At 42.0% G+C, this 22972-nt stretch overlaps 1 protein-coding gene across 1 annotated transcript; it reads right to left on the minus strand.

Annotated features, from left to right (window-relative positions):
- Positions 1 to 3140: 3140 nt before the first annotated feature.
- Positions 3141 to 19611, minus strand: FEM1B (fem-1 homolog B). The gene is made up of 2 exons (XM_058737274.1): positions 19363 to 19611; positions 3141 to 9427 (listed from the first exon to the last, which is right to left on the minus strand). Exons 1-2 carry the CDS (start codon positions 19608 to 19610, stop codon positions 7792 to 7794), a joined length of 1884 nt encoding a protein of 627 aa, XP_058593257.1. The 5' UTR covers position 19611; the 3' UTR covers positions 3141 to 7791.
- Positions 19612 to 22972: the final 3361 nt, after the last annotated feature.

The raw sequence follows: 22972 nt of genomic DNA on the forward strand, positions 1-22972 counted from the left end.
GAACACTTCTTTCTGGGTTTCCATCCTCAGCAATAAAACAGAAACTTGAACTACATGGTTTTTTCAGGTCTTTAGGAAGGGACTGGAATGGCTACCCTAAATCTAAATTTTAAAACAAACATGTGCCAAGGATGTGCTCCAATACCACCACTTAATACTCTTTGGATAATCTTAACCGGTATTAATTGGTTCTATAATTCTATAAGAAATATAGAATATGAATACTGAAATAAGAAGGCAAAATAAGCTTCACTTATAAATGATGATTAGTGTATCTGCGACATCCAAAAGCAATGAACAATTTCATTTTTCAAAAAAAGGCAAATCCATTAAAATGCCTATGTAAATGGGGCGCCTGGGTGGCTCAGTCGGTTGTGCGTCCGACTTCAGCTGGGGTCATGATCTCGCAGTTGGTGAGTTCAAACCCCACCTCGGGCTCTGTGCTGACAGCTCAGAGCCTGGAGTCTGCTTCGGATTCTGTGTCTCCCTCTCTCTACCCCTTTCCCGCTCATGCTCTCTCTGTCTCTCAAAGATGAATAAACATAAAAAAAAAATTTTTTTTAATAAATAAAATAAAATGCCTATGTAAAAACATTAACATTTAGAAGTATATGTGATTGAAAAAAAAAAAGCTCCTACCCATAATATAAACAAAGAACCTAATAGAAAAAGGAATATATTTGCAAGAACTTCACTAAAAAAAAAAAAAAAAAAAAAAAAAAAAAAAAAAAAAAAAAAAAACAAACCTTAAAAAATCTCTAAGAGACATAAGACTTCACTAAATGGGACTATCTCTCCTTTGGATAAAAAGGCTCAGACTTACAGAGACAGCAAGTCTCCCTAAATTAATCTCTTAACTCAATGCTAAACAAAATCAGCTTTCAACATGACATGACACCGGAATTCATCTGCAAAAAATAAATATACAATAATAAAAAAAACTATATCCCCTCCCCAAAAGAAGACAAATGAACAATTAGCCCCGGTAGTATTAACATTTAACATTACCCAGGCACTTCACTATGTGTCAAGCACTTTGCTATTGTTAGGTAAGCATCCTGATTCTCTTGTTTGCTCATCACAGTCCAAGTTAAATATTATCATCCCGATTTACAGAAACTAAGGCTTGGACAGAAAAGTAACTTACCCAAGGCCACAGAGCCTGGAAATGATAGAGCCGTGACAATAATCCCCAGTCCACCACACTGTGAGATCAACAGAATAAAACAGAGAACCCAGAAAAAGATCTCATTACATAATGGAAATTTAGTTTATGATTGGTATCAGTGGAAAATAATTAAGGAGGTCTTTGGCTAGCTGGATCCTTATATCAAAATAAATTCTGGGTAGATAAAAGATTGATTTATTTTAATGGCTATTTATTTTGAGAGAGAGAGAGAGAGAGAGAACGAGAGTGCATGAGTGGGGGATGAGCAGAGAGAGAGAGAGAGAGAGAGAACCCCAAGCGGGCTCTGCACTGTCAGTGAGGGAGCCCGACACGGGGCTTGTTCTCACAAACCAAAGCCGAAATCAAATCAAGTGTTGGATGCTTAACCAACTGAGCCACACAGGCGCCCCTCAGATAGTTAAAAGAGGAGGAGGATGGGGCGCCTGGGTGGCGCAGTCGGTTAAGCGTCCGACTTCAGCCAGGTCACGATCTCGCGGTCCGTGAGTTTGAGCCCCGCGTCAGGCTCTAGGCTGATGGCTCGGAGCCTGGAGCCTGTTTCCGATTCTGTGTCTCCCTCTCTCTGCACCTCCCCTGTTCATGCTCTGTCTCTCTCTGTCCCAAAAATAAATAAAAAACGTTGAAAAAAAAATTAAAAAAAAAAAAAAAAAAAAAAAGAGGAGGAGGAGGAGGAGGAGGAGGAGGAGGAAAAAAGAAGAGAGAGGAGACATGGAAGGGAGAAGCCATAAAAGCATTAGAGGAAAACATGGGTAAAAAAGATTTATCATCTTGGAATGGAGACAACCTTATAAGCAAGATACAAAACTCAGAATCCATTTTAAAAAATTATAAATTTGGCTACATAAAAATGGAAACTTCTGATATAAAAGCGACTATATTCAAAGTCAAAAAACAAACTACAAACTGTGACATACGACAAAATATATTTCCCAAAACTTCCAAAGAATGTCTAACTAGTAAGAAAAAGACTACAACCCAAAAGCAAGCCAAAGAAATACAAATGGACCGGTAAATATATGAAAGTGTCAACCCCATTCATAATAAAGGGACACAAATCAAAACCATGAAATACTATTTTTCATTAGTCACCTTGGCAAAAACTAAATGGTTAGATAAAATCTGATGTAAGAGTATAGGTAGATGGAAGGCAATTAAATGTCCTCTATCAAAATTCTAAATATTCAGTCACTAAACCAGAAATTCCAGTGCTAGGAATGTATCTGTTCTATGAACATAGTACATAAGGATGTTCACTGAAGCGTTACTTAGAATATCAATAAATTGAAAACCTAGAAGTCCAACAACAAGGTCTGGCTAAAGAAATGTTAAGTCCACCCACAGAATTAAATCTATACAGTTGCTTAAAAAAAACAAAACAAAACAAAAGTACACACCAAAATGAAAAAGCCTAAGATATAGTAAATGTAAAAGACAAGATGCAGAATAGAATAAGAAAAAGTCCATTTGCATTTTTAAAAAAAATGAAAAGGAGAAAAAAAACATATATGCACAGAAAAATTCTGGGAAGCTATTCAAAAAAACTAGTAATAGTGACAGCCCTCTTAAGAGTCTAAATGAGAAGGAGGCAGGTAGAGATGAGAAGGGCATTGTTTTGTTTTGTTTTTTTACAATTTGAATTTTTCTTTACTATCTGAATTTTTTCCCCAGGCACATATAACTCTGACAACTCTTTTTTAAATAAATTCAACAAAAGATCATCTCAACTAAGGCACACTGAACAATAAAGACACAAACTGCAAGGCAGGGTTTGTTTTTTTTTTTCAAACATTTACTGAACACAAACACCGGTTTTTTTTCCTTTTACACAGCAATATTGTTAGTTTCAAATTAGCTGGGCTATTAGGACTGTCAATTGCCACGAAATTAAAAATGATTCTACATGTCAAACTCAAATAGAAAATGTCATGCAATATAATCACTAACAGACCTCTGGTGCAGTCAGCAAGTTCACTATGTTTATTAAAGTCACGTAAATGGTTTGACAAAAGTGCACAAGAGAATGACATCACTGGTTTGTTATAAATCACAGTGAATTACTAGAATACAACAATGTAGTTCCTCGATGCGGAGGATTACAGGATGGGGTGAATATTATAAAGGATAGGATCTTTTCAAGACATTAGGCCAGTCAGATTTTACTCCCCAACGATGTACCTCTGAAAAGAGTGGTTAGCAAAGCTGAGGGGTTTTCCTCATCTTTTCTCCTCCACCAATTACTAATAAGCCACAACAAAAAAAGCCATGCGCAAGTTTTACAACACCTGATAAAAGACAGATACAAAACCTTGTTTACTTCACCACTGGGCAAAGCTTGCATCTTTGCTCCTTCATTTTGCTGATTAGGCCACTCATCACATGACTCACCCCTAAATGAAAAGCTGTTAATAATTTAGCAATACTCACCCCTGTACACACATCAAGATATACTCCCCATAACCATCAAGTCAATGTCCCTTCCCTGCACATTAACACAAATGAACACACCACAAACCTAGGACTAGAGACCACATTTACTTTACAGTTTTAAAAATTAATGTATCTACCATCACTACCCCGTGGACTTATTCCAGATCCCCTATTTGGGAGAGAGGATGCTGTACGTAGAACCCAGGCCATCTGAAGACTTGGGCAAGTCTGCCCGACGTGTATGACAAAGCCCTGCAAGGTGCCACACGTACCTAGGAGCTTTCTACCTTCCAGAAAGGGCATCCAGAGCAGAGCTGTGCGTTTTCAGAGTGGAAATAAACACCCAGCTTAACATCCTATGGACTGGTAACTTTCCATAGAGCAAAAGGCAGAGTTTTGTTTTCTTTAACCCATTTCAGTGTTACAGCACAGTCAGTGAGGAAAACAGAAGAGTCATCTGTACACAGATACTTGTGGCTAGACTAAAAGGAACATTTAGGATTTTTACAGAAAATCTACCAGAAAAACAAGCCCTTTCTACTTTTGTCCACCTACTCACTAGTTCAATCACTGGCTGCTTCTAAACCCAGAAAACTAACCCAAGGGCCAGCAACTCACCTCCTCACCGCGCCCCGCTCCCAAAAAGGAAAGTTTCTGCACGAGTAATCCAAAATGGTCCTATCCATAAAGTAGCTGCCTCAACTGCAGTGGAGACTGGGAACAGGCTGTCATTCCCTTGGGATATGTAATTTGCAAAACCACTCGCCAGACACAGAGTTGATACTTAGGGAGCTGCGCCCCCCCCGAATGGTTTGTTACTTCAAACAGCGCTATCATACCTACCTAGGTGTTCCCTAATTATCGGTTATTAATCAACTAGTAGTACACTGAAACAAAACCCTTCCCAGAAACAAGCAAGACCAAAGCTTGCTTTTTTGGCTCGTTTGTTTGAAGTTCCCACGGCAAAGAACCTTAAGGTAGTGGGACTGCGGCCTGCTGGAGCAATCCAGAGTAGAGTGAAGAAAACCATGTGGTGTCAGAGTTCTCACAACAAAAATTTCCCCCTTCTTTAATCGAGGGGATGGATTTGCTGCCCATTCCTTGAGTTGAAGAGTCACCTAAATTCAAGGGTTCAGTTTCACCAACTCTTATTTAAAAGCAGAAAACCCACCTAAGTTTCACCTCGTTTGCCCAGATATCCATCCTCCTGGGCCTCTCGTTCAACCAAATTTATAGGACAATTACTGAGCAAGACAAAGAAGTTTTGACTGAATTTGTAATATTATCAAGGAAGACTTACGATCCGAAGCATACTTCTACCAATAATAAACAGAAAATGACAAAAGTGGCTGGAAAATGGAGACAGCCTGGAGTTCTCATGAGCTGAGATACAGAACTATTGACCTTTCTTACCGATTTATTTTCCTAAAAAATAAAATAAAATAAAATAATAATAATCATAAATTTTTAAAAACACACAAAACATTTAAGCTTGGGAAGGATTTGGCTAAACATACTTAAAATAATTCTACCAAAAACAAATAAAACAGGCATGTAGATCACTTGTTTCAAGAATGGTTTTATACAGATGTTTCACAATACATATTTGGATTTATTTTACAAGACAGAATTAGATCCTTAGCAATGGAGTGCACAACATACTACGACACTACAGTAGAAAAGTATGTTACCATTAGCAGAGCTCACAGTTTATTCCCACTGTCTTCACACTCTCTCTCCAACCTTGTCGGCACTCCAGTCAGCAGCTGCGCTCTCCAGCATGCATCCCTTCTCAAAAGCACTGTCATTAAATTTTGACGTCTGAATATGTACATATAATCATCATCCTCATTTTATGAATGCGTAAGATCTAAAAGAGTGCTGGTCCTGGGTAGCCAGAGGGATGGTTTTTAAAACATGCAACATTATCTGGTATTTTAAGTTTTGGTGTTTAAAAATCATACACATTCATAATGGAACCAACTGAATACCAAGTATCATAGCCATTCCTCAGACTGTCAGAGACACAGGCCTTGAAGTCTGAAAGATACAGGGTCTGACCTAAGCTGTGGAAAAGGTGTGATTCACTCACCTCAAGGACGTGCATTTTCTCTTTCAGGCCACGAGAGTTGCCAAGAGCAAGGTACAGTATTTCCTTGATTTGCACCGGAAGGATCAAGGCCAGTAACTTTCAAATTAGGGCTCTTTCAAGTATCTCCCTTCAAACCATCCTGAAAACCCTCCTCGTAAAGACCTCAGGTTAGGAAAACAGAAATATGTTACCATGACAGAATTTGCCATCAAAACGTTCCTAGCTGAAACAAGAGCATGAAGGAGAACTACGGTGGCCATAAAGGTATCTTGCATCCTTAGGGGAAAAAGTTTTTAAGGTTCCCCCCCTTCCAATCCCTCCCACCCTTCAAACTATTTCATTTTGTGGGGTATCTTTTATTTAAGGCCCTAGGTGCTAATTTTGGCTTGGTCATTTATGCTTTATACTGTTTCAACTGCAACCTTTCTCTTATACTTCACCAAACAATATGCAGACATAAAATGCTCACTGAAACCATACAGATTTGGGGTTTCTTTGTTTTTGTTTTTGTTTTTTTTTCAGTTTATAGCTGATGTTACAGCATCATAATGCTTTTCATTAACGAAAAAAAAGCTGGTCTTCACTTACAGTACCATGCACTACGAGTAGCTAAGGCATTCATTTGGCACTAGAGAGAAAAAATACAGATATAGCTCATTTTACTTTATCATTTTTTAACATCAATAGAAATAGAAATAGGTGTATACCCTTTACTTGAATTTCTGTGATGCTTAAAAGATAATCACAGAATACTCTTTTAGTCTGACACTTAAAATGCTGCCATCAAAACAAAACAAAACAAAACAAAAAGACCTCTGCACAGCCTATCAGAATCAGTGACATTTTGTGCTTGAACTTTCAGCTCTCAAGACAGAAATACCATCCAGACAGCATTGCAAATTACTTTTATCATCAAAACCATTTCATTTCCTATACCACACTAGTGGTTTTTCTACTAATTATAAGGGACAAAGTAAAGAAAGTGAAAAAATTAAAAACATCCTTGTTCCTTTTCATCCATCATAAACACCTTATGAGGGGGGCACAAACAGTGCCCTCTGGAAAAGTAGTTTCCAATTTTTAAAAGAGACCACACAGGAGGAAAGGGAGAAAGGGACAAAAATAGAAGGTGTAACTATATTATGACAATTTGTTTCATAAGAAAACACAGTATTCATAATTTTTACATGTCTGTGAGCTGAGTTCAAATGCAGGCTACTGCAATTTAGAGAAGTTACCTTAAAACAGAGACCAAAGAATTTTAGAATTTAAGCCTGATGGCAAAGAGTCCATCGATATTCTCTGAAAAATTGCTTTAAGACTATTACTCCTTTGTGTGTACCACCCAGCATAATGCAATAATTCCAATGGATTTAACTTGATACATTTATAGCTATTATGAAATTAGCACATTTTCAGATTAATCTGCAGTTGTGTTTTTGAAATCCTCCTGATGTTACGATGTGCCGTATCACTCCGCATAAATATTGGAAGAGCAAAACCTACGTGCAGCAGTTGGGCACACGCAGAACACCGGGGTATCCCGTTACTCTTATGGTCCTTTTTAGTTGTTCTTCTTCATGAAATCCTCAAAACTGCTGCAAGGATAACACGCTGACACAGGCTTAACAGAAATACTTTTGTAGGCAGTTTTTAAAACATTGACTTCAAATCATAAACGTCCCTTGTTACATAAAATATTTCATATTCATTCCTTAAAAAAAAAAATACAAATGTCAAATCATTATGTTGTACACCTGAAACTAATATAATGTATCTCAATTATACTTCAATTAAGAAAGAAAGAAAGAAAGAAAGAAAGAAAGAAAGATAGATAGATTAAGTGACCAATATCCAGACACCTTAGATTATAGTTACACCTAAACAATGTGGCGTTGTTTAAAGTGTATTTGAGATCAGTCAACGTCATGAGGCAAAAAGACCAAATACAGAACTAAGGAAGGATGGGTAGGGAGGAAGGGTAATGGAAAGAAAAGCAGAATTTATGAACACATAATTCTATTGTCTGTGATTAAAGTCCTTTACTTTTTAGCACCACATTAAACGATTTTGCATATCCAGTCACTTAATGAAATCCAACAAACTCTTCAAGAGTTCTGGGGATCTGGTCTTGGTAGTTAATGTCATTAGCCCGAACTGCTCGGGCAGCCAGGCACTTGAGACTCATCTTCATTTGAGTTTTAAGTAGTATTTCAGATACCCCAGTCGTACTTTTGTCTAGCGGAGTCTTATTCTGTTTATTGGTCATGTCAGTGTGGGCGCCAGCTTCAACCAGGCTGATGATGATAGAGTGCAAGGTTAAAAAATCACTGATGGGCCTGTTGTACTGAACGATGATGTGAAGGGCACTGTTCCCCTCATTGTCTACTGCATTCACCTCAGCACCACAGTCCAGCAGGAGCTTTGTGACAAGTGCATTTGGAAAGCTGCAGACATCATTGGTGTGGAAATCATCAACCGGGGTGTTCGAGTTGACAGCTAGATGCAGCAGGGTGAAACCTTCCCGAGTTCTGGGATCCAGGTGAATCAGGTTGTAGATCTGCTTGTTAATTTTGCACTGATCTTCTTCACTGCACTGTGTTTTGGTGGAGATGCACACTAAATACAGAAAGGTATAGAGATTACATTCATAATTGTCCATAGCATTGTGGACATCAGCATCTGGAATATTTTTTACTCTGTTCATACTTTGTTCTATTTCCAAAACACTGCATCTCAAAACACATTCTATGTCTGGGGCCTTCACAGTTTCATTCAAATGTATCATCTGTGAGAAAACTTGAGCGAATCGAAGAAGATCCTTGTGGGTATTCCGGTTACCTTTCTGTCTCAGGTGCAGGGCGTGCAGCCACAACTTGATACACTGTTCGAATTCCATGTTATCCGCATAAACGGCTCCCCTGTAAATGATGGGATGGGAAACATCAATATTGTCAGCACCTAAAATCCGTTCCCGAACTATAAGGCCTTCCATGTGAAGAGCATCTCTGTCTTGCCGAATGGATTCCAGTTCCTGAGGATTTCTACATTCAGTTCTATTCCCATAAGCATGGATTGGTGGGAGGACCTCTTTCTCCAGAATGTTATCACCATCTTGAAACCTCTCCAACATGGCTAAATATAAATAGTGGTACGTCTTCATGATGTCATAGTTCTCGCGGTCATTTGCAAAGGAGGCACCCAAGAGTTCCAGAGCTTCAATCCGACTTCTTCGGTCGCAATCAGCATGAGAGAGTAACAGTTCGACGACATCGGCTTTACAGCTTTCGGCAGCTACTTTTAATGGCGTCATCCCATGGCCGTTCACCACTATAGCAGCACGCCATTTTATCAGCTCTTTCACGATATCTATGTGCCCGGCTTCAGCTGCAAAGTGCAAGGCTGTGGCTCCACAATGTGCTTTAGCATTGGGATCGGCACGTTGTTCTAAAAGGTATCTGACCACGTCAGTGTGTCCCTTGTACGCTGCAATCATCAGGCAGGTGTTGTCGTATTTGTTGGCAATGCTGATGTTGGCATTATTTTCAACCAAGTATTTCACAATGTCCAGTCTGCCATCAAAGCATGCCGCTCGCAGGGGGGTCGAGTTAGTTACTGTGGTGTGGTTCACGTTGGCTCCATGGCTGACTAGAAGTTTAACAACTTCAAAATGTCCAGCTCCTGCTGCACACCAAAGAGCAGTGGCGCCATCAATCACATACCTGTTCGTGAAAAGAACAAACCGTCAGAAAATGGAGGCCACGTGCCCTGAGAGAAGTTTAAAGAATGTATTCGTTTGCACTGACCAAAACCCTCAATCTACAGAATGCAAATAAAGCATTAGTTTGTGTGAAAATAAAATCAGGTGACTTAAGTCAAGCATGGTGCATTGTACTTATACCTTGTATAAGCTCAATAAATGTTAGCTATCTATTACTGTTATTACCAACGTATATAACCCTAAGAAAAAAAATCACCAACTTTTTACTAGCAAAAGTAAATACATTTCAGAAAACACAGAGGAAATGTACGGAGGCTCGTAACTTCTTTACCACCCAGTTGATGCACTGGCTCTTAAGAAAAAGCATGTTCCTCCTTCCCAGGATCCTTCAGGGACCAGAGTTTCTCTCTATATGTCAGTAAGAAAGCTACCCTAATCCCTATATTGACGCTGTGTTAGAAAACTGCTTTAGGAAAACAAGGATTTAAGCAGATAACTTTTTCCTAAGATTATCTGAGCTAATCAAATATATACCTCTACCACAGCCGTGAGAATGAAAAACTTCCCGCTCCATACAATATGGAAGGATCACATAAACATAATGCTGAGCAAAAGTCAACCAAACATAGTACATATTATATTACTACATGTATATACCTATCTGTAGTGTCGGAAGTCAGAAGGACACTGTTTACCTTTAAGGGGAGTAGAGAGTGGGAGAAAGCACAAAAGGAACTTTATTAAACAAGTATGTTCCCTTTCTGAAAAAACACGTTCAATTAGTGCATTTCTGTTATACTCCAATTTAAAAGTCTCTGGGGTGCCCTGGGTGGCTGGGTCACTTATGCGTCTGACTTCACTTCAGGTCATGATCTCAGTTCGTGGGGTCGAGGCCCGCATTGGGCTCTGAGCTGGCAACTCAGAGCCTGGAGCCTGCTTCAGATTCTGTATCTCCCTCTCTGCCCCTCCCCTTGCTCACGCTCTGTCTCTCTCTTTCAAAAATAAATAAATAAATAAAAAGAAGTCTCAAGGGGTGCCTGGGTAGCTAGCTCAGTGGGTTGTGCTAACTCTTGATTTCAGCTCAGGTCGTGATCTCACAGTTCATGGCATCGAGCCCCAAGTCTGGCTCCACATGGATCATGGAAACTGCTTAAGATCCTCTCTCTCCCTCAGCCCCTCCCCGGTTTGTGCGTATGTGCGTGCACATACAAGCTCTCTCAAAAAATAAAAATAAATTTAAAAAATGTAAAAGTCTTAAAAATATGCATGTATATATGTGCGTACATTAGGGGTTTATGTATGTTCTTCAACAAAATCACTGGGGGAAAATATTAAGAGCAGGAAACAATTAGCATTTTCCTAAAAACAGGTGGGCGTCTTCCCTGACCTTCAGTCTGTGCTTGCACTTTTTGGCTTCATAGTCACCACTTACTTATTGCCTCATATACACGAGGTTCACTACTTACATAAAATCAGACGTGCAAGGAGGCCAATCTTGTCGATCTGTCTACCTTCAATTTTTCCCCAACGTCAATTTCTCAACTTTTTATCGCGTTACTAAGCATCAGCCCTAAAAAGTAGATTTTTGCTACAGATACTTACATCTACTGTGCTTGAACCACTGAAATAAGTATACTTGGAAGTGTTAAGGAAAAAGATCAAACAAAAGCAATATTTACTAGAGTTAAGAATCTATACTAAAAACCTCACTGCTGAGCTCCTCACTATACAGCCTTATGTTATAACACAGGTCAAATTATATCGTCCATGAAATGGAAGAGTATAATTCCTCTGGTATAATAAAAACATCATAGTTTAACTCCAATTAACAACACCCCCAAAACACCATCGGTCTGTTGTTTCTGCTAAAAACAAAAGACCCACTTTATAACAATTCAGGCAGTTACTTCTTCACTTTCAAGTGACATAAAATGACACAAAAGTCTTCTAACAAGGACTTACGCAGTTACCTATGGGAAAGGGGTAGGACTGACTGGGAAGAGGCTTAAAGCTGCTGGAAATGTCCTATATCTTGACCCTGGGTAGTGGCTACATGGGTGGATATTTAGGGCAAAAAAACTCATCAAAGTGCACACTTAAGATCTGTGCCTTTTACTGTATGGAAGACAAACCTCGAAGAAGAAAAAACCAGGTTTCTGAAGTTTCTTTTCTAAATTTTATTTTTTGTAAGTGCCATTTGTTAATTGATTTTTTAAACTAAAGTAGAAGTCCTAAAAAGAAGACAATACATCAGTGATGGTTTTAATGGCTGCCGACTGTAGCTTTTGCAAACAATTCAGTAAAATTAAAATTCATTAACATTTTTATTGTCATGATTATACGAAGTTCAAAACATTTTTCTTTCACTACCAAAAAAATATCATTTGTGACAGCATCAGAAAATATCAGTACCTAGTAATAAATCTAATGAAAAATATATGAGTTCTACACTGAAAACTACAAAACATTCTTGAGATAAATTAAAGGTCTAAATAAATGGAGAAATATTCCATGTTCATAGTTAGAAGACTCAATAGTGTTAAGATGTTAATTCTCCACCAAAATGATCTATAGAGTCAATGCATTCCAACCAAAATCCCAGCAGGGGTGGATGAGAGAGACAGTGTGTGTGTGTGTGTGTGTGTGTGTGTGTGTGCACGCGGGCATAGCCACACATGTAGAGATTGACAAATTAATCCTAAAAGGAATACAGAAATGCAATGGACCTAGAACAACCAAGAGGATCTTGAAAGGAAAAAAAAAGGGCAACTACAGTAATTAAGATAATGTGTCACTGGCACAAGGATAGACAAGTGTATCAATAGAACAAAAAAATCCAGAAGTAGATTCACACACATAGTTTTTAAATTAATTTTATTTTATTTTAATCTTTGAGAGAGAGAGCACACACAAGCAGAGGAGAAGGAGAGGAAGAGAGACAGAATTTCCAGCAGGCTCCACGCTGAGCAGAGCTCAATCCCACAACCCTGAGATCATGACCTGAGCCGAAATCCAGAGTCGGACACAACTTTCTGAGCCACCCAGGCGCCCCATAGTCTCTTGATTTATGACGAAAGCTCCACTGAAAATCAGGTAGAAAGTATGGTCTCTTTTTAAAAAAATGGTCCTAAAGCAACTAAGTATCTGTATGGGAAAAAAGTAACTTCGGCTTTTACCTCACACTATGCATAAAAATTAGAGAAGTGGCATACATCTATATCTAAAGGCAAAACAATAAAAGCTTCTAAAAAAAAAAAAAAAGACTATCTTAATGACCTTGGAGTTAATGACCATTTCTTAAACAGAATGCAAAAAAAGCACTAATCATAGAAAAAACTGATTTATTTGACTTCATTAAAATTAAGAACTTCAATTCACCAAAAGATATTGTGAAGAAAGTGAATATGCAGTCCACTCACTGGGAGAAGATATTTCCATTAAATGTATTTCACAAATCAATAAGAAAAGGCAAACAACCTAACTAAAAAATGGGTGAAAAGACTAAATGAGTACACTTCACAAAAGAAGATAGTCAAGTGACCAATAAACATATGAAAAAAATGTGCAAGATAATTACTCACGAGAGAAATGCAAATTAAAACCAGGAGTCACCAATACACAGCCACCAGAATGGCTAAAATTAGTAAGACTGACATGACAATACTAAGTGTTGGCCAGGATATGAAGCAACTCAAACTCTCATTGCTGGTAGGAATGTAATGTTTCCAGCCACTTTGGAAAAACTGTTTAGCAATACACCAACCCCATGACCCAGCAATTCTACCCCTTGGCATATAACTGAAGAGAAATGAACACGAATATCCACCAGTGAAGACATTTACATAAAAATGGTCATAGCAGCTTTATTTGTAGAAGTCAAACACTGGAAACACCTACAATATCTGGTGCAGGATAAATAAGCTGCCGTAGGTTCATACAATGGAATACTACAGAGCATTAAAAAACCCCGAAACATGCAACTACACAGACGAATCTCATAGATGACGTGTTAAGCAAAAAAAGAGACAGATGAGTATACTGTATGATTCCCTTTATAGGAAGTTCAAATATAGGCAAAACTAATATATAATAATAGAAGTCAGAATAATCTTTACTTCTGAGAAGGAAAAGGAGAGGAACTGATGGAGAAAGGGCACAAGGGAAACAATGATTAAAATGTCCTGCATACTGATCTAGAAGGTGTTTACATGGATGTAAACATATTAAAATTTTATCACATTGTACAGTTAAAAAACTTTTTTATTTTTAAGTTTACTCATTTATTTTGAGAGACAGAGTGAGCAGGGGAGGAGCAGAGAGAGAATCCCAAGCTGGCTCCTCACTGACAACACAGAACCTGATGCCGAGCTTTAACTGACGAACCAAGAGATCATGACCTGAGGCCAGATGGGAATCAGATGCTTAACGAGCTGAGCCACCCAGGTGCCCCTATCCACTTAAACTTTATGCAGCTTACTAGATATTATACCTTAACTAAAAATATGCATAATTAAAAACAAAAATGAGACACAATTAAAGAAAAAATTTAAATGAACAAAAGTTTAAATGAACAAAAATAGCTAATAAATATTTTCCATGTGCCAAGCACTCACTGTATTAAGTACTCAACATGCAATGTATCTCATTCAATCCTCACGATGCCCTCCTCCCAGTAACCCTACAAGGTCGATATTATTATTATGCTCATTTTACAGATATGTAACTAAAAGGTTTACATGAGATTGAAACACAATATTACTCTAGAAACTATAAAATGCATCAAACGTAAGGAAACATAACACATGACATTGTTCAAACACTTAACTTTAAAAAGCATTTTGAAACTGATGATTCGTCTATCAAAAATGAATACATAGTTAATATATAGTTACATTTACATAGTTAAATGTTTTCTTGCACTTTATTATTTTTTTTAATGTTTATTTTTGAAAGAGAAAGAGACAAGAGTGCAAGCGGGGGAGGGGCAGAGAGAGAGACACACAGAATCTGAAAAGGCTCCAGGTTCCGATCTGTCAGCACAGAGCCCAACGCAGTGCTGGAGCTCATGAACTGCGAGATCATGACCTGAGCCAAAGTCGGACACTTAACCGAATGAGCCACCCAGGCGCCCCAGTTCCCTTGCACTTTAAAAATACACTTTCTGTGGTGCAGCCTAATCATTTCCATTTTTCCATATAACGATGTGACAGAAGCCTCAAGAAAGTTTCAATTATCTATTTTTATTGAGGCAATTAAAATTTTTAAATAGTTTAGGACAGGGGCATCTGGGTGGCTCAGTCAGTCTGAGAATCCAACTCTTGATTTTGGCTCAGGGTGTAAGATCAAGCCCCACGTAGGGCTCCTTGCTGAGCATAGAGTCTGCTTGAGATTCTCTCTCTCTCTCCCTCTCTCTCTCTCTCTCTCTCCCTCCCTCCCTCCCTCTGCCCCTCCCCCCACTCACTCACTCTAAAATAAATCTTAGGGGCGCCTGGGTGGCGCAGTCGGTTGAGCGTCCGACTTCAGCCAGGTCACGATCTCGCGGTCCGTGAGTTCGAGCCCCGCGTCAGGCTCTGGGCTGATGGCTCGGAGCCTGGAGCCTGTTTCCGATTCTGTGTCTCCCTCTCTCTCTGCCCCTCCCCCGTTCATGCTCTGTCTCTCTCTGTCCCAAAAATAAATAAAAAATGTTGAAAAAATTTAAAATAAATCTTAAAAAATTTTTAATAAATAAATAAATAGTTTAGGACAAAATATTCACTGCAGAATGTATTAGAAAATGACCAGTCCTTCGGAAACACTAGCCTTAGTAAATTTTGCATTTCTACATCTAAACAAAAAATTAAACAGATTAAAGGGAATTATAAGCCTAAAATCTATGACGTTCCTTTGTCCATAAAATTCAGCTGAAATTATGAGCACAGACTGCCTCAAAACAACATACCAAACACATTTATAACAGAAAATAAAAATATAATAAAATTAACACAATATGTACTTAGTGCATATGGGAGAAGCACTACAAAACAATGATCTTTCTAGACTCAGTCCAAACTGCAATGCAAACTCCCTATTATGTATTTCATTTTAAAAATCAAGAAACCGGGGCACCTGGCTGGCTCAGTGGGTGGAGCGTGCGACTCTTGATCTTGGGGTCGTGAGTTCGAGCCCCATGTTGGGGGTAGAGATACATAAAAAAAAAAATAATAATAATAAAATTAAGTAAGTAAATACATAAATATCAAGAAACTAAATCTGACATTCACCTTTTTAAACAAAATGTACACACACATTTTGTACACACACAGAAACATTTCACAATAAAAGATAACCTTTCTGATCACAAAACTAAACTGAACTATTTCCTGGTTCAATTTGAAATAAAAATGTCTGGTTCAAGCATTTGAAATGGAAATAAAAATTCATTAAATGTAAATGATCACTACTTTATTTTAACCAAAGTCCTTAAAATCATTTACTAGATCAAGTGCAGTTTCTTAAAATATATACTCCCCAACAATGACTTTTAAATGAAGTCAAATGATGATGTGCCCCTCATGCCTGCCCTCTACCAGGACATTGAAAGTATTAGTACTAGCACCAACTTTAAAATAAGAGAACTCAACAAAGAGCCTCAGAATTCCCAGAGGTCCTGTTCTCCTTCCCATCCATGTCAGCAAACCTCTTTTAGCATAAGGGTTCCCCACAAACTCTGGCCCAGAGCTGGCGGTGGGCCCTAGGAACTCAGGCCAACACAATATTCCATGGTCACGTGACACCTCACCTCTGTTCTGTTCCATTTCTGTAACATTCTTAATAGTTTTCCATTCTCCAACTAAAGGTTCTTTCATTTCCACTCAAGTAATTTTTCTTGCCTACTTGTCTGTCAATTTTAGTCTTCGCATATTAAGCCATAAGTAAAATAATCTCAAATGTTCCTCCTAAAAATATGAACAAGGGCTCAAATATCACCATGGGGCTTGATCTAGGTAGGTGTAGGTAGTCCCTTCCTCCTTGAGACTCTATTATGAATCCACTTTAGTTTCCTAAGGTATAACAGAAATTTTTAGGCAGAACATAGACTTAAAAATAACTTTTTTAAATAAGATATTTAATGTCTTTCTCTCTCTCACACACACACAATACATACTATATCAAACCCATAATCACATAGACAACCGATGCTTAGAATGAAGATAAGAAGTGAAACTTAAAAAAAAAATCGAGCAAATAACAGAATAATGAACAATCTGACAAAAAATTGTGAAGACGGTACACAAGTGACCCAAAACTAGGAAACACCAATCTAGCTCAGCACACAGAGAGAACCTGCTAGTCCCCACCTGGCCATGGTTCTCAAGTGCCAATGGAACCTAAGGGGGGATTTTAGCTAAGTACTTCTCAAAAAGCCAGCCCCCAACGGATGAGTGAGCTTCATATTGTTAACACCGCATTCAGGCCATTTTCACAATGTCTGGAATGAGTGCAAAGTGAAATCATGACATTTGCAAATAACACTCTTTTTTATCTAGTTCTGAAATGCCAAAATGACGGGAATAAGCCGCAAAATCTCAGAGTGCTGTGAGTGGGCAGAAAGGTGGCCATGAACTTCAATTCTCCCTTGTTAATTAATTGGTAAGCTCCTCAAACGTAGAAACCTTGCATTTTTTTCTGTATCCTCCACAGAAGATGTAATAAATAGGGCTAGGCCCACTGCGGGCATTTAATAAATAAAATTCTCCACTGCCTTTACATAGCAGCCAAGAAATTCATAATTGTAACAATCCACAAACCAAAAAGGCAGACTGAAGAACACAAAGAACGCTTGGCCAAAATCTCAAACGCAGAACCGCTCGCAACTACAGCCTCACCAATCCGACTCGCTGTTTCCCACAAGGGTCATCAAAATCTGGCCTCCACCTCTCTCCAGTCTCCCACAATCTCTTCTCAATTTCCCCGGCTTGAATCCCTTCCTATGACCACACTGAAACACACTGAAACACTGGTCACTGCAAGTTCGCCAGGCTGTTGCCTCTCTCTCTCACTTCTTTTAAGATCCAACTCTGACATCACCTTACCCAGGAAGCCTTCCCTGATTCCCCCAGGCAAAGCTGAGCACTTTACTTATGGCTCCCTCAGCAGTCCCAAAGACTTCTAAAACTCTAAATGGCAAGGCATCTGTAATTATTCATTTATATAGCTATTTGTGTCTCCCCCACTAGACTGTCTTCCCCCACGGTGGGAACAGTACGTTACTCACCTCTGCATACCCAATCCCTACCACAGAGCCTGGCACACGGGAGTTCGGTAAGTGTTTGCCCACTGAACTCTTTGATTTTATTGGCCGGGGGAGAACACCAGGCAAGATACACTACTATACAGGCTCAGTGCTGTATTTCTAATCATTTCTAGTCATTTCAAGTTCTTTTGATTCCATCTCAAAATACCTTTCTCTTTGATAGTTAAGGAAGACAGCAGTAAGCAAAGCCTTTCCAAATACTTTAGGAAACTATTTTTTCTCACCACTATTCTCCCCTCTTCCCAACAGGCCTCAGCAAGTTCCTTAGCTGCGGTGTTCCCAGGAGCTGTTATATCTCAATGAATGCATGCACCTGTACAACTGGAATGGTGCTGGAAGTTCAGGGGTCATTCTGTGGCACTTCTCCAGGTATAGGAAAGGCTGTGGGAATGCAGGGAGTTATAGAAAGGACACAGAAGCCAGTAAGGGAAAGCAAACACGAATCAGGTTGCCATCTTTCATCAACAGGAAGAAGACCATCTCCTGAATGTCTAGGGAGGTGGCACCGTAGATTAACCACCAACACAGGCTATCGTTTCATTAAAATGTAATACTCTAAAATATTTTCTTCTCATCTAAAACAGAAGAAAAAGCTTTTATTATTTAAACGTAAAAAAGAATCAACCAAAATTCAACAACGCCCTAGTCATCACCAAGAAGTGCTTTTTCAATGCGGTTTTAACCAAGCAGTTCTCAATCACCAAAACTAAAGACACATATCTTTGTGCTTGGACCACATCCACCTCAAAAAGAAAAAAAATAAAAATGCTAGAATGGCTCATATACTGGCACAAAAGTCAACAAATACAAATGCAATCAATGAAGTTTGTAATCTGTAAAACACTTTATAATCATCCAGCACAGCAGACACTGTCAAACCTGACAATTCTGCGTTAACTATTATCACACCCCAAAAATATGTACAATTAGACCTAAAAACCAAACTTTAACTGCGACAATATGAATTTAACTCCCCATCTCAAAGAAGAGCAAGCAATCAAGTTTCCTCACAATATCACAAGATAACGTGTATTAACAATGGCATCATCTGCTATACCAGCCCCAGGGCCATTTTTGCAGCCAACATCTCTACCCCGAGGAACGTGGAAGAGTCAGAATCATGTCTTGGGACGTCTGGCTGCCCGACCACCCCTCCAGACGCTGGAGTTCTAGGCGCTTATTTGGACATGAAGGCCCCAGCAACCTGCCTGAAGGGACCATCACTTGAAGGAGTAAAAACGGGGTGACCAACTAAGTCATCAAACAGAAGTCTTCGATGTTAATTGCCGACCGCGTTAATTTCTGCTCTCGGTTCCGACCCCCACCATCGACAAAGGTAAAACCTGGAAAGGTGCACCTCCTCCATACCACTTGCTCACAGACTCTCTAGTGGAGAAGAATACCGATCAGGTATCAAGACAGAGGTGTGGCTATTTACGCACAGAGGAGAGGGAATGAGGGGTAGGCACCGAGGAGGATGAGCAACACACGGGATGAAGTATTAGCCCTGGAAGATGAAGTGGTCATTAATGCGGCAGGAGGATGCACAGAAAGGAAGCAGTGATACCTCTAGGAAGAGACAGTGGAGGCGGGGGGAGCGGGGGGCTCTCGGAGCGCTTGGAGAGGGTTTGGGATGTACCTACCCGTCGAAGCGGACGGTGCCCGTCTGCTGAGTCTGCACCCGGTAATGTTCTAACAGCAAGCGCACCACCTTGGCGTGCCCATTGCGGGCCGCGATGATGAGGGGCGTGGAGCGCTGCCCTCCCTGCTGGCTGACATAGCCCAGCAGATAGCGGATGTCGCTTTCAGACCGGTTGAGAAGCAAGGCGGCCAGGGTCAGCACCTTGCCCTCGCTGGCCGCCTTGTATACATAGCCAGCCAGGCCCTCCATGGCCGCCGCCAACTCCAACACCCGTTTGGTCGCCACCGCTGCTGCTGCCTTGCGCCCCCGGAGGCCGCGTTCGCCAGCGCTTCAAACCTGGGCCCTCACAGCCCATTCAACAGGGCGCCGTCGCCGCCGCCGCGCCCAGGCAGCAGCGCGGCCCGGGGAGGGCGGAGACGCAGAGGTGGCCGAATGCCGCAGGGGGCACGTCCGCGACCCGGTCCGGGCAGGGAGGAGGGCGGTCAGGGCCGCCCCCAAGGCCCCAGGCGCCGGCCCTGGGCCGAGGGGATCTCCATGGCGGCCGCCGCCCTGGGCCTCAGGCCGGACCCCTCCTTCCTGCGGGCTGCGACAGGCGCGTGCCCGAGCTACGGGTCGCCGGCGAGGTCCCTAGAGGACCGCTCGCGCCCGGGATGGCGAATGGTGGGCGCGTCTCCCTCGCCCCGGCCCGCCGGGCCTCGGGCCTGGAACCTCCTCGGCCCTCGCCTCCGCTCTGCGTCCTCCCCAGCTGGAGGAAACCCGCGGGCCCTCGCCCACCACAGCTCCGAAGCGCCAGACGCTGCCGAAGGCTTCGGAGCTCCACGCCTGGGGGGGGGGGCCTCCGGAGCGAGGCGGAACGCTCCCGCGGCAGCAGCCCCCGAACTCGGGGCGGGCAGGAAGGCGCGCCTCCGCAGACTGGGCCGGGAGGGGGAGGGTGCGAGCGGGAGGGACGGTTAAGCCGGGTGTCTCCTCCAAAGCCGCCCGGCCGGCAAACGAGGCCTCGCTGAAGAAAGGTTCTACTGCGCCAAGTTGGCCCATCCCCAATTCGGGCCTGAATGTCCTCGTTGCCCTTGACGCCTGGAGCCTCCTCCTCGCCCCCACGCGGCCCAGGGGCTCCCTAGCAGGGAGAGGGACAGAGTCGGGGAGTTGAGGCGATACCACCGGTGGGCTAGGGGGCCCGCCCGGTTTTACCATAGACGGTGCGGGACTCCTCTCTGCCCTGACTGGGGACTCAGGGAAGGGGGGCTGCACGCACCCGACAGGGTCCGTTTTAAGAAAAGGGTGGCGTCTCTGAGCCCCCGAAACGTGAGAGGACTTGGGAGCTGGCACCAGGCTCGGAGACAAGATTGGAATTCCGGCCTATCCCTCCAGGAGAGGGGGATTAAGTGAGGAGGGGTAGGGGAGCTGCTCCCGCGGTGGAAAGGGACGAGGTGTCTGGAAGGAAGGCGAGGACTGTATTCAGACCGACCAGGACTCTGATCCAGAGTCTGACAGAACCTCCGTCTTCTCACATACCTCTCAGGATTGTTCAGATTTGAAAAGCTCATTTATCTGACGAATACTAGAGATCTACGCGCCAGGTTCTGCTTGGCACTAGAGATTCAGTGATAGACACAGTGCCTTCCCTTCTGGGGCTTGTGTTGTTGTGGGGAAGACAGACAATGAACGAGTAAGCGAATACTAGACGAGACTGGTTGAGTCAGTATCACTCATGGGGGTGAGTGGGGGTGGGGGGCGGTGGGCCAATTCGTTTGAGTGGTCAGACAAGTCCTCCATGACAGGTAGAAACAAAGGGTATTCTGGGCAAAGGGGAAAGCTAGTACCAAAGTCCTGAAGAGGTCATAGTCTTGGTGAGCTCAGACACAAAGGTCTGTGTGGCTGCATCAGAATGGGCCCGAGGAAGAATGATGGGAGGTGGAGTCAGCGGGGTGCAGGTCACCGTAGGGCTCCGTCACCCATGGCGAACTGTTTAAATTCGACTCTTAGGTGTGATGGGGCATCTGAACAGTTTTAAACAAGAAAGTGACATGGTAAGGATTTATGTTTTAAGTTTCTTTATTTTGAGAGGAGGGAGAGAGAATGAGCGGGGGAGGGACAGATAGAAAGGGGGACCCAGTATCCCAAGCAGACTCTGTCCTGACAGCACAGAGCCCAATGCAGACCTCAAACTCACAGACCGTGAGATCATGACCCGAGCGGAAGTTAGACGCGTAACAGACTGAGCCACGCAGGTGCCCCATAATTTATGTTGTTAAAAAGATCTCTCTGGCTGCTGTATGGAGAATAAACTCTAGGACCCAATAGGAAGCAGGAAGTCCATTTAGGAAGAAAGGTCTTGGATTACGATGGTAGAAGGGTAGGTGATGAAGCTCCTGGGGCAGTCACAAAATGTGCAAACTCAATAGAGAAGTTTTCTCTCTCCCCCCGCCCCCCGATCCCCCAAAGGACAATATCTATCACAGAGAAAGAACAAATACATGTATTTGGTCCCAAGGGACCGCGCTGGGCTCAACAAGTGTACATATTCTGTTTAGTCCCCATCCCAATCCTAGTTGGTGAAGACCTCCCCTCAGTTACAGAGCTATTGGTGGGGTTTGGCCACTTCTCAAATTCTCTCCTCCAAGGACACCTTGATGGCTCAGTCGGTTAAGTGTCTGACTTCAACTCAGGTCATGATCTCACCGTTCACAGGTTCGAGCCCTGAATTGTGCTCTGTGCTGACAGCTCAGAGCCTGGAGCCTGCTTTGGATTCTGTGCCTCCCTCTCTCTGCCCTTCCCTTGCTCGCTCGCTCTCTCTCTCTCTCTCTCTCTCAAAAATAAATAAAACATTAAAAAAAAATTTTGAGAAAGAAAATGAGGGCTGAAGATGAGCTTCCACTGGTAGAGTCTGAAATAGCTGGTGGAAAAGAGGAGGAAGCAGGTTGGTTCTGGGGGTTCAGGATTGGCAGAATATCCAGTTCCTGACAGGCTGATGCAGGCTTTTTGGTTTCTGGGGACTTGGCAGTGACATATTCAGATGTGTGACCTGGGGGCTCCCTTCCAACTGGCTTCCTTCCTGAGCTCTGTAGAGCAACCAGGCTCCGCATCCCTTCTCTCCCCCAGAGCCAGCCTCTTGTCCTACATCATTTTTTTTTTCCCACCTGACTTTTTGAAGAAGGTGACAGACACAGGCCCCTTCTTCCCTTCAGTTTTGTTTTCTGAAGGAGACCTGATTCATCCATCTATTATTCACTGCTGAATAAGAGACTTCCTTCTTCCTCCTCTCACCCTACAAGATAAACTAGGGTTCATGCTAGTGCTGACACCTCAGCTTGGTGGTATTACTGGGTGGTTGCTAGGAGGGGTGACTGGCCCAAGAGTCATGTGAGAGAGGGGCTTGGAACTTGCACTGTGGGACCTCCGCCCCCAGATAGGACTATGCTTCTGCTCCAGCAGTCCAAGGAGTCTGATGCTGCTCTTTTCTTCTACATTTATCATAGTTGCCTCGTATAGGATTCTGGGCTCCCTTGGTTGCTCAATAGCCATTGGCTAACTGGAGACTATTTGGTTGCCTCTATTTACCTGGGCTTGGAGGGTGACCTTTCTGTGGTCAGGTTGTGCAAATCCGGAGGGAG

This window comes from Neofelis nebulosa, chromosome 7 (assembly GCF_028018385.1).
Source record: "Neofelis nebulosa isolate mNeoNeb1 chromosome 7, mNeoNeb1.pri, whole genome shotgun sequence".
Classification (NCBI taxonomy): Eukaryota; Metazoa; Chordata; class Mammalia; order Carnivora; family Felidae; genus Neofelis; species Neofelis nebulosa.

Coding starts and splice junctions, on each gene's coding strand:
- FEM1B (XM_058737274.1), bottom strand. CDS start 19,610: ATGGAGGGCCTGGCTGGCTATGTATACAAGGCGGCCAGCGAGGGCAAG. Junction 9,428..19,362: donor GGCACCGTCCGCTTCGACGG/GTAGGTACATCC, acceptor TTTCACGAACAG/GTATGTGATTGATGGCGCCA.